Raw genomic sequence first — 12,747 nt, 5'->3', positions numbered from 1 at the left:
CTCATTAGGAACGGCCAAAAATGTTGAAGGAAGGGCAAGTCTTAGCAAAACAATATACGGTGGGGTAAAGGCAGTCTCTTCCATTTGTGGTGTCAGAACACTGATCAGAAAAATGCAAAAAAAGCCACACTGGACCACAGTGTGACTTTTATACCACATGCAAAAATAAACTCAAAATGGATTAAAGACCTAAATGTAAGACCTGCAACCGTAAAGCTCCTAGAAGACATAGGCACTAAACTCTTGGACATAGTTCTTTGTACCAATTTTTGGATAGATCTTCCTGGGCAAGGACACTGAAAACAAATATAAGCAAATGGGACTGCATCAAACTAAAAAGGTTCTGCACAGTGAGGGAAACCATCAGCAAGATGAAAATTCAACCCACTGAACGCGAGAAGAGACTTGCAAATGATATATCCATTAACCAAAATATACAAGGAACTCATCCAACTCAATACCGGAGCGTCCCCACCGTGTTTTTAAGAATCTGTTTCTTCCTCCCTTCTGAGAAAAATGTTTCTCATGATTGTAGTAAAAAATTGTAGGGTTGGGCACCATTTGGCTTCTGTTTGCTAACAGCAATATTAGCCCAGAATTATTATTTTTTTCAGGTCACAGCTTAAAACTCTTCCCACAGCACCTAATATGCCTTTGGATCAGACAAGACTTCCGGTTTTCCCTCCATTGTGAAAATTCCCAAAGCCTTTCCTGCCACCATGATAATTCCCCGGGCCACGTGACGGGGTGCCCACAACCAAAGGAGGGGAGGAAGTACAGAACCACTACCCATGAACCCAGCCTTAGTTCCTATCAGCTCTTCCTGTACAGTATACCGCAGCCTCCACCACCAGCCCCGAATACCATGTTGATGAAATGCTACAGCACGTCTCTCTCCGCGGGAATCAGAAGATAATGCGTACTAGCCAAGATTTGGCTCAAGCAGGACGCTTCTTTGTAAAAGCATTTCTAATAGCCATTTCCAACATCGAACAGGGACGGAGCGTCCTTCCTCACGCTCCAGTGACACTCTCTGTGCTCCTCTGGTCCCGGCGTCACCGCCCTGCATGTGACCTGTTGGTTTCTCCTCCGCCCACTGCGTTCTAAGCTTCTTAGAGACGGAAACGTCTCCCTCCCCTCAGAATTCCAAGAAACCAACACAGGTTCTAGGACAAGGCAAGTACACAAATGTGTGATGAATTAATAAACTCTTCAATTATTTTATTTATAAATAAGTAAGTCCGCAGGCCACACAGTTTACAAAGGACTTTCACATTTGCTGCCACGTTTGATCCTGACAACACTCATAAAGTCCCTTCAGGAGGGGCCACAGCTGTCCCGATCACAGGTGCGAACACAGAGCAGAACACAAGGAGCAGAAAAAGGGTTTAATAAATGTTTCTGTCTAAATAATTAAAACTCATAAAATCTTGCATTTTGAATAGAGGATTGTTTGAAACCCAGCGAATACTAAACTAACGTATATATATTTTTAATATGTATTTTAATATATACTTTTTAATCCTTACCCAAGAACATTTTTATTAATTTGACAAAGAGAGAGAGAGAGGAACATCAGTGTGAGAGCAACATCAATGGGCATGTATCCTGACCAAGGTTTCGGACCCACAACCTAGGTATGCACCCTGACAAGGAATCAGACCTGCAGCCTTTTGGTGTATGGGGATAACACTCCAGCCAACTGACCCACTGGGCCAGGGTTGGGTCCCTGACTTAGATCATGCGCTCACACTCATCACTGGTCCGTGCATGTCCTTCTTTGATTTTATTTATCCATTTGTTTATAGATTTAATTCTTTTTTAATTATGTAATCACTGATATAACTATACCTTATACTCTGTTATGATTTAAGAGTTTATTAAATAGCTTTCCTGGAATAAAGGGCAAGTCCAGGACAGGAACAGTCCTCCTGAACAATTCAATGTGCTCAGGTGGTACCTGAACTCTCTCACCGCTGCGGTAAAACAAAAATGTTAGTAAGTGTATGCTTGAGAGAGAGAAATATTGTAATATAAAAAATTAAATCATAGCATTTGTACTATAAAACAAATGTAATTTAATTTTAAAACCTCCCTCCTTTCCCCTACTCTGCCATGCTCTTTCTTACAGGCAAAAAGAAAATGAATTTCCTCTCTGTTAACTACAAAAGCTAAACAAATACATCATCAAGACCAGACAGGCAGACTTTCAGAGCAGCCTCTTCTCTCTTCACGCTGTTCCTCACATTCCTTCAGAAAGGGACAAAACCCTTTCAAACCACAGTTAGAGATGTCTTCCACCAAGAACTTGACTCACTGATGACTTTCAACAAATGTGTCCTAATGACTTAAGAATTTCCGGCTGCAATCTTCAACTCCAGTTGATAGCTTTGGTGGAGGTCTTCTGGTTAAAATGCTAAAATCAGTAAAGTTACCCACTCACACTGAGACAAAACCTATCTACCTTTGGGTGAGGGGAGGAAGAATAACAGGCAGGAGGACATGAAGTGCCTGAGATGTGAAGTGAGGTCATCCTCTATTAAGAAAAAAGAAAAAAAAGGAAGGAAGGGAGGGAGAAGGGAGGGGGGAGGGGGAGGGGAGGGGAGGGGAGGGGAGGGGAGGGGAGAACCAAAAAGGCAAAGACAGCTTGAGCTGAGGAAATCAAAGTTCAATTCCAGATGCTGCTAAGGATAAGTTCAACTCACTGTCAGCTAGGAGGGGGCAGGGGAGCAGTGGTACTTCCATCTCACGGCTGCTCACCCAGGCAGTAGTACTCCAAATGATTCATGAGGATTTGATTGTAGTCTTCAACACACCTGACTTCATACAAAGGAGTTACGTGCCTGGGAGTCTAACTGGCTTGGCTATCTGAAGACTGGCCAGGGAACAACAAGGGGAGCACTAAGTCCATACAACCAAGATTTCTCTACCTAGCAAGGCTATCATTCAAAATGGAAGAAGAAATAAAGAGCTTCCCAGAGAAGAAAAAGCTAAAGGAGTTCACCACCACCCAACGAATATTACAAGAAATGTTAAAGGGTCTTCTTCGAAAAGGAAACAAAAGATGAAAAATATGAACAATAACATGGCAATAAATACTATCTACCAACAATTGAAACTAAAAAACAAAATAAACAAGCAGAATAGAAACCAACTCACAGATACAGAGAATGTTTTGACAGTCGCCAGATGAGAATGGGGAGAATAGGTGAAAAAGGTGAAGGGATTAAGAAGTACAAATTGGTGGTTACAGAATAGTCCTGGGGATGTGAAGTACAGCGTAGGAAATACAGTCAGTAATATTCTAATAACTATGCATGGGGTCAGATGGGTACCCTATTTATTGGGATGATCACTTAGAAAGTTATACAATGTCTAATCACTGGGTCAGGCACCTGACACTAATATAATATTGTAATTCCACTGTAATTTAAAAATACACGTTACTTAAAAAATGAATTAATAAAAAAATCAACATCAAAATCACTAAGTCTTGCTTGTAGCTATGGGAACCCCGAGAAAGACGCAGACACACATGCAGTCGAATTATGACGAAACAAGAAAGCCGACACCTACGCTCCAGTCCAGAGTCGCTCTGGGCTCCTTCGCTGGACCGTTTGCCACCGGAGGGCCGAGGGGAGGAGCAGGAGCCAGATGCTGCAGGCCTGCCCGGGAGATGGCTTTCCTGCAGCAAGAAGAAAAAAAATACAAAGAAAAACCAACATCAGAGGGTCATACAGAGCTAAAAATTTCCTGTGGGGTAGAAATGATGCGTGAGTTAGTCTCCCGCATGTGCAAACCTTCAAAAAGGTACTGGAATATATCTCTTCAAAGGTCATGGTGGAGGGAGAGGGTGGCGGATCTCAAAGGCAGGGCAGCTGTGGGGGTCACGTTGGAGAAATATTGCTTGAGGGCCAGAAATGAAAAATGTAAGCTCCTGTTCAGGGTAGAGGAGAGAATGTGGGTCTGTTTGCAGAAAAAGGCCTAGGGCTGGGGCAGTCACAATACATGGCCAAGTTTAAAGCTGCCAGACAGTAAAATCCAGAAAAGCAGACGCATAAGATCTTCTATGGAAATTCCTCCATGTCCCACCAACATGTTCTCCAAGTAAGTGATCACAGCTCCAAGTTCGCTCTGGCTCCTCTCAAGAACACCCTCCCTTTCCCCTGCAGAAGACTTTCACGGGGAGCTCAAGGTTCTAAATGGGAGAAGACTGGTTTTTATCTGCCAGGGAATAGCAAACACTGAAAGACTGAGACCTTACCAAGGTCCATGGCAAGAAAAATCTAGAACATGTTGTTTGGATTCTAGGTTTGTCGAGTGGAACATAACAGGATTCAGGAGAGAAAAGTAGAAAAGGTCAAGAAAGTCAGCCCTGACCTTGGTCTGCAAAGACAAGAAATAAAAGGAGCCCCTTTAGCAAGCAAATATGATTATCGCTAAGAAAAGAGAAGGGAGGGGAGAAAACAAAAATGGGGAGAATGAGAACAGCAAGAGGACGGAAGCAGGAATCACCCACGGAGACCCAGCAGTGTCGTCATGAATAGTACAAGTCAGTTTCTGAACATCCCCATCAGAAATGTCAGACAAGGGTCTCTGTGATGAACTAAGTGGTTCCTGGAAGAGCCAGGAGTGTGCCCTCCCTCCACAAAAGTGCCCACACAGCTCTGAGGATTTCCTGAACCTGAATCAGCTGAGTCCTGACTGGTCTGAGGGTGAGGGCCGGGTATCTGCATTTGCATGCACGGATTCCTTCTGTAAGCTAACGTTTTCAAATGTCTCTGTGGGACCGTGGAAGGATTTTAATCTACAATGGAGCTGGAAGATATGAAATGCAGACTCTCACACTTGTGCCCTCAGGAAAACAAAGCTTAAGAACTGAGAGACGGATTTCCCATACATGCCTGATGTACAGAAGTTAGAAACTTATCCCTGGACCAATGATCATCTGCCAAGAATCTCTCTCCGTCTCCCAGCCAATGACCTTGCTGCTTGGACTCTGGCTGGACTTGAGACTCTCTGCACTCTTTGCCATAAAAACAGTTCACCCCACAAAATCAACAAACTCACCTGTAGCTTGCTACAGTTTGTGGGTCCCTAACGGCAATCCTCCTGCCATGTCTGGTAATTCAGTGTTGCGTCAGCTTACCTCTTAATTTAGGTGGACAGGGCGGGGGCTAGGGGAGCCCTAAATACCCAGGCCGGTCAAGGGGGAGCCCTGAAGGAAAGCACAAGCAACTTCATTCTGCACGTTATCATTAGCTCTCTGAAGCCTGTCTCGTGGGACGTGAACATCACTGTGACATTTGCCATCTGACACTGGACCCCCAGTCACACCAGCTCCCTGGGGAGGCCCAGGTCCTCAGACTCCTTCACCCATCTCACCACACAGAGAATCGAGGCTACACACAGTGCGATGGGGAAAGAAAGATGGTGATGCCAGACAGGTGGTGAATCCCACCCACTAAGCCACTGAAGGAAAAGGAACCTGCCCAGGTAAGGGGAGGAGCAAGACCAGAACCTAAAGGCTTTGTTGGGCTCTGGAAGGCGGATGAGCTCCCTGCACTGTCCACTGAGCCCTGCAGACTTCACCCAGAATAGAATCTGTACAGTTGATGGAGAGGAACAAGAGCCCCACAACCTGAAGAAAGGCTGAGTAAGAATCCAGAAAAGAACCCAGGACTGTACAGTCACTAAGCAATGACCGATTACGTCTGAGAGCTCAGCAAGTGTCCAGCCCTTTATATATATATATATATATATATATATATATATATATATATATATACTCTCCTACACATACATACACATACTTTCCTACATTCCTCTACAGCAAATCACAGAAATAGTGGCTAGGTCTTCACCAGTCCGAAGTGATCACATCACACTTGCCCATAGCCTACTTTCAGACTCCCCCACCAGGCAGTAGGCAATGAACTCGCTTTATATAAGCCCCCAGAGAGTCATCACAAGTATGTAGGTCTTTAATGAAGGCAGTCTGAGGACACACTATTCTTTTTCCTCACTTTGACTGAAGCATATAATTAACAACATCAATTTTGGCCCCTCACTCTAAAGTATATTCTGTTTTATTGAGCAATAAGAAAAAAGTACCGGAAGAGTCTTACACGGTGATCTATACCCCAGGTGTTTTCCACCACCTGAGTTCAGGGAGCTTCTTTAGCATTCTTCTTGAAGACTTTTGTCCAGCTCTTTAAAGGAGTCTGAACAGTGATTCTGAGCCATGGTCTTCGTCACCAAAAAACGAGATCTCTATAGAGCTGGAACCTATGGGTTTCACCGTTGACTCCTGAACGGTCACCATAACCTACGGTCAGAGTACAAACGACTTTAACTCCTGAGATGCTGAGCTAACTCCTGTAGACTCTGAGCACCAAAATCTGACTCCTATTCCTGATTAGGACCACCAGTGGGGACACATTGCTCAAATAACCAAATGAGGAGGCAAGGAATGTACACGTCTCTCCAGGGGCAATGTGGCTCCAAGGGGAGAGGTATTCAAACGTTCAACGCTGGCCAAGCTCTGCAATGAAAGTACAGCCACATCACACTCCTTCCCACCCTGTGAGTAGAAACAATTATGTAAAGGGCTTTTATGGATTATTTACTCCTCACTGTGGATGGAAGTTTAAGGGTGGTTTTCTGTAACATTAATAGAAGAAAACTGTATACCTACTACACATAAAAACATCAATTAAGGGGGAAATAAGCAAGAAACATCAAAGTGGCTTTTAGCTTGTGAGGGTTCATGGGCCTCACAAAAGGGTATTATTACATAAGAAAGCAAATAAAAGAAATATCTATGGGGGGGAGGTGGAAGGTAACTTCTGATTATAACTCTCCATTTTTCTAAATAACCATGAGAGAAAATCGTTTTTTCCAAGAATTCACATAGGTATACATATTTTCTTTCAAAATAAAAAGGTGATTTCATCATTTCTCAGACCTTAAATAAAATTAGTGTAAGTTGCTTTTCTAGTCGGATTCATCTCCGTTGACCAGTTGACATTTAGGAGTCTGGAAGAATTTCGTGTGTGATGGGGTGCAGGGATTTTATGTTTCAATTTGTTCCAATAAAAAAACAATCAATGGTGTTTCAATTTCTCATTCATTTCTCCTGCTCCGAATCCTCTCAAACCCACGGTCAGCAAAATCGTGAAATGCCAATGATTCTTTCTATTAATTTTACATTTTGTCAGGGACAACAATAATGGCCAAGGAGTGTTTGAAATGGAGAAACTGCCAGGAAAGACCTCTAACATATTTCAAGTGCAAAAGCCACCATACATTTTAAATAGCATTCTATTATGTCCTTTGCTTCCTTCAATAAGACTATAAACTCCTAAAGGACAGGGCTCAATTCATCCACTAATCTTATTATATCCTAGCCCAGGGGCAGATGCAGCATATATTCCATAAATGCTTTCTGAGTTAATGAATGAACTTGACCAAGAAGCAAAGCAAAACAGCACCATGATTAGATCAGTGGTTGAGAAATCTGATTAGAATGATCTGAATTATATCCCAGGCCTTACATTTCAGTTGATATTCTTTCCTGAGAGGGCCAGAACTCCTCCAAAGCAGCTCTTGAAAGATAAGGGCAAATAGAGGTAGAATTCAGTGTTCAGAAGCCAAAGACAGCTTGGTGGTCAGCACTGAAATGGAAGCCTACTGCCACAACACTTGCACAGGGCGTGGGAGAGCCGTGTTAATGTTTTTATGAGCTATTTATTCAAAGAAACATGCAGCATACATTTTTCCTAAAAATATTTAAAATTTTATGGGAAAACATGTGAATAAGTGGTTATTTATCCAAGACCCCTCTAATTATCCATTTTGCAGATCTCTCTCAATTCACCCTGGTTCTTCCCTCCTTTCTGTTCTACATACTCAATCCATCTGCATCAGGCCAACCCCACCTCCCAGAGATTCCACCCATGAGCAGAGAGACTCAGAGCCCACTGCTGAGAGGAGAGCACCAGAGAATCAGGAGGTCCCATTAGCCAGGAAATTTCCTAAAACAAGCAACCAAAACATTAGAGGTTGGTGAACTCATCTTCTTGTCTTAGAGAAGAAACCAGCTACCTAAAAAAGTTACTCTGTATCTTGATTTAATTCCCCAAGGGCCTCAGGAGCGACCTTAATCACTGTGTGTGTCGGTGCCCCCTCCCATACTATATTGGTGCAAACTCAGCTTTTATTAAAAGCAGCCCACAGTGCTTCTTGGTTGACCTAGACAAGCCACCTGCAATGTTAAAAATAGTCCACACAATAAAAAAGAATTGTTCCAAGCCCCCCACAAATTCCAAATAATCCCACCAGAGATTCATGTAGGGATTACTTGAGCCCAAATCCTAACTCCTACTCCATATGAACTCAAAGTGCTTTTTGATGATTTGAATGCACATATATTGAAATTCTGAAGAATGCAATTACTATCGAAACAGAGGTTGTGTTTCGTTTCCTAAGGATTGTAAGCCATTCAGAGAATTGCCTTTGCTATTGAGTCTTCAACATGATCAATATGCCTGTATCATTCTATTTTGGTAGCTGTGACTTCCACAGTGATTCTCCAACAGTGGCCTCAGCCACAGTCTGCAGTGGGGGCCTGAGAGCCAGTCTGTGTGAAGCCTTCCAGGTGTCGCTTACCGTATTCCACATAGATGTGCAAATAGCTGGTCACTTTATCATGCCTGCTAATGTAACCAAGCCCTGGCATTTCCATACGGAAATGTACTCCTTCACTGAACAATGTATTTACTGAATGTCTCTTTTATCCCAAGCACTGTTGTAGATATATAAGATACGTGAATGCATAAAACAGACATACATCACTGCCTTTGTGAAGCTTCCATTCTCGCAGAAAATACATTTTTGCCAGTGCTGAATTACTTTACAATATCTTACATATTCTTCACAACAATAAGGTTGGTACTTTTATTATCCTCTAGTTTACATTTTATTATTTGAAAATAATAACCTGTGCAGTTCAGCTAGTTGCAGTGTCGTCTTGTATACCAAAAGGCTGCAGGTTTGATTCCTGGCCAGGCCACACACCTGGGTTGCAGGTTCAATCCCCCCAGTCAGGGATCCTACAAGAGGCAACCAATCAAGGCTTCTTTCTCATATCAATGCTTTTTTTCTCTTTCTCTCTCCCTCTCATCCTGTCTCTTGAAAACCAATGTAAAAACGTTGTTGGGTGAGGATAAAAAAAAAAAGAATAGCAAAGAATAGTTAAGCTACGTGTCCAGGATCACATGGATCAGAAGAAGTCCCAGTGAGCTTTGAATCCAGGCCTCTAACTTCAGATTGCACACAACCATTACACAATGCCACCCTTTCCCAAAATGCTAACAGCACACACATACACAACAAAAGAGACATGCAGTACAATCAGCCTCTTACCATACTAATCTTCTAATTGCCTCAATTATAAATGTCAATTATGAAAAGAGAGGCCAGTTTGGGAGGTGTGAGAGCGCACAGATTAAGAACAGACCTTACCTTACCAAGCAACAGCTATTTCGTCAGGTTGCTGGACCTCTCTTAGCCTTAGCTTACATCTTTGTAAAATCAGAACACTATTACCCAATTCAGAAAAAGTCACTGAGATTGTTTCTTTGAAATGCGCGCACAGTGGTTGGCACCCAGTAAGCATAGTCACGGCTCTCATTACTCTCTTACACACACCGGTGGCCCCCGCAGCATCTAGGCAAACCTGGGTCTATGGTAAATCTCTGGATAAATATGTGCTTCTTAGTTGGCTCTCAAATACTACAAGTTCCCTGGACACATCTGTTCACTCAATAAACATTTAACAAGCTTCCATTGAGGGCCAGGCAGTTCGGAGGGGTTATTCAAATAGAAGAGTCTTCTTCTACCCATGGTAATAATTCTATGGTTGCCAGAGGAATCTTTTCTTCTCTTCCCAACTTGCCTACCTGCCTCAGGCAAAATTAAAATGCACCACACTCTCCCCTCAGACAAATTTACCAACATATTTTTTTAAATGCAACATATTATTCAAAGTGCCATTAGAATTATTGCATTAATATGAGTATAAATGAAGGAAATACTGAGAAGTCAGGTTCTGGCTTGTTCATTTTACCTGTAAGGCACACTGGCTGCTGAAAGCCCCTGAGAACTTGTGGCCCGTATGTTGCACACAATTGATTTCCCAAACCTCATCCTTCAAACCACACTCCTAAAGCAATGCTGGTTTGGGCTTGGTGTGGGATGTGATAATGAACCTTATTTTAAAACATGATGCGATTTCTTAACTGGAGTTCTCTCAGGTGTTAATGGCATTCTCCTCCTCGAGGTTTCCCTCTAGGGAAGAGCGATCATAGATTCTCACGTTCGAGTTCGAACGGTAGACAGGGTCTTTACAGAGGTAATCACGTCGCCGTGAGACCCTTAGGGTGAGGGCCCTAAATCTGCCATGGCTGGTATCCTCATGCAAAGGGGAGATCAGAAAGCAGAGCCACGCCCAGGGAGCACATGACATGAACAGGAAGACGGAGATCAGGAGGATGTGTCTACAAGCCAAGGAACACCAAAGAGGGCCCCCAGACCTCCAAAAGCTCAGGGAGAACCCCGGGATAGGTTCATTCCCACAGCCCCCAGAAGGAATTGATCTCAAACTCCCAGCCTCCAGAACAGTGAGACAGTTCCTTTCTGTCATTTGAGCCCCACAGTGTGTGGTCCTCGGTTACAGGAGCCCTAGAAAATGCACACATTTCAGACTGGATCCAACGCCTGACTTTAGTCTGGCAGGTTCGGCTAACTTCGAAATGTTGACTTCTCTTTCCCAGTTGCTTCCGTTAACCTTTGGGTCCTTTCCAACCATAATGCTCCCCTTCAGAAACTAAGAATACTTACACAGAAAACACATTCCTATTTTTAAAAAACACTATTAGAAATAACATTTTCATACAAATAGATAATAAGCATCTGATAAAGTCTGACTTAACTCATTAATGAAGTAACCAACATGGAAGACAAATACAAAATCAAAATGTGTATAAATAACTGAGATTTAAAATTCTGGGGAGAACACGCAGACAACTGTAATGGAACGACAATAAAGTCATTAAAAAATAGTTAAGAAAGAAATGCCCCCAAGACTGCTAAGTCAGATGCAAGACAATCCCTGTGGCGTTCACTATCCCTTTTGTCTACAAAAATCACAGCACATCAGCTTTCCCCAGGTTAACCTCTGACCTGATGGTGACACAAATTGTCAGGACCTCCATCAGTTTCGGGTTACTAACCAAATATAAACAGAGAGCAAAATTACAGTGCCCACGAGTATCAGGTACAAGTCCATTACTAAATAACAAGGTTCTGCTTCTACCGGAACAGGCTCATTAGAACACACTCTAGTAAAATAAAATTTAAAAAATCAAACAATATCCATTTTTTTCATTACCAAAATTTGGGATAATTCTATTCTCACTATTCATAGTTCCAATTTAATTAAAATTCCTTGAATAGTTCTAGATATATGTCTGGAATATTCTGGGAAATCTCATCAATTAAATTCTCTCAGTTATTCTCCAAACAACAATAATTTCCTGGGCATCTAGTAGGCACTGAATATTCTGTTGACCATTTTCTTTAGATTGAAAACAGGCTCTGAGACAGACACTTTCAGGTTTACAGGTGCATCTGTGGGGGAGTGAGAGGCTGAACTGTGATGCAGTTGCAACAAAAGCCGCAGTTGCTCTCACAGGAAACTCCGGAGCTGGAATGAGCTTTGAGACTTGCCCCACTTCAGGCGGCTGAACCTCCGTGTCAACCAGTCCTTGGGTATGGGTGGCCTCTTCCAGACTATAACTCCGTGCCCGGGGCAGTGCCTGGGTCTTGGCTCAGCTGTGGACCACTGGCAGCCAACACTCCCAGAAGCTGGAAAGACGGGCACGATGGCCCTGAGAAGGCAGCTAATGACAGCACCTACTCTAGGCCTCTAATACACAGGACAATGGATCATTTTTATTGTGCCCATTTTTACTTAAGGAACTGACATTGGCAAGTTTAAATAACTTACATAAGCCATACAGCTAATAACTAATAAAGCCAAGATGGACGCCCAGGTGTCTGGCTCCGAAGGCTCTGTCACTTTGCATTCCCTGAAAGAGAGGGCGAGACAAGAGAAGAAAAGGCACAGAAGGAGAAGGAACAGGGGGATGCAAAGATGGCACAAGACGTGGGTACACAATGCTCTGAAGTGACTGGTGCAATGGCCCTGGTGACGGGGTGGCTGAAGGGCATTTTAAGAACACAGTCTGATGTTCCAGTGGCAGTTTTCGCACTGCTGTGATGGAAATGCCTCCTTAGTCTTCTCTTCCATATTTCCCCCTTGCACTTAAATCTGTAGGGAAGTCTAGTGCTTGCCTTCAAGGCAGGTGGGGTTTATGAATGTGGAACTTGAAGAAGGGGCTGAGTTTTACAACTAGGTCAATGAACACCAAATAGACTCTGCCTACTGGAATACAGAGATCATCAGAAATTGAACGAATTTAGAAAAAGCATTAGCCTGAGAACAGAAATAACCTTAAGAACATAAGCTCTCAGGAAATTCATAGAAATTGTAGCGGAAACGATTTAGTTTTCCATAGGGTTGTTCCCAGGAAAACTACGAACAAGACAAGCTTATCTTTCCATGCTAAAACACTCTTTGTACCCGCTTCAATTTCTCATCACCCTGAAACCTGTGCTGTCTAA

The 12,747-nt window shown here is 42.9% G+C and overlaps 1 protein-coding gene across 5 annotated transcripts in view; it reads right to left on the bottom strand.

Annotated features, from left to right (window-relative positions):
- The window catches only part of LOC118989104 (diacylglycerol kinase iota), a 315,926-nt gene that overhangs the window by 261,993 nt on the left and 41,186 nt on the right, over positions 1-12,747 (bottom strand). For all 5 annotated transcript variants that reach the window (XM_037049123.1, XM_037049127.1, XM_037049124.1 and 2 more), the window contains exon 2: positions 3,577-3,685. In XM_037049123.1, the coding sequence (XP_036905018.1) occupies positions 3,577-3,685 (109 nt within the window). The remainder of the gene's footprint in view (positions 1-3,576; positions 3,686-12,747) is intronic.

This window comes from Sturnira hondurensis, unplaced genomic scaffold (assembly GCF_014824575.4).
Source record: "Sturnira hondurensis isolate 20B ecotype Veracruz unplaced genomic scaffold, ASM1482457v3 Scaffold0006437, whole genome shotgun sequence".
Taxonomy (NCBI): domain Eukaryota; kingdom Metazoa; phylum Chordata; class Mammalia; order Chiroptera; family Phyllostomidae; genus Sturnira; species Sturnira hondurensis.
This window is presented reverse-complemented; position numbering and strand designations above follow the sequence as displayed.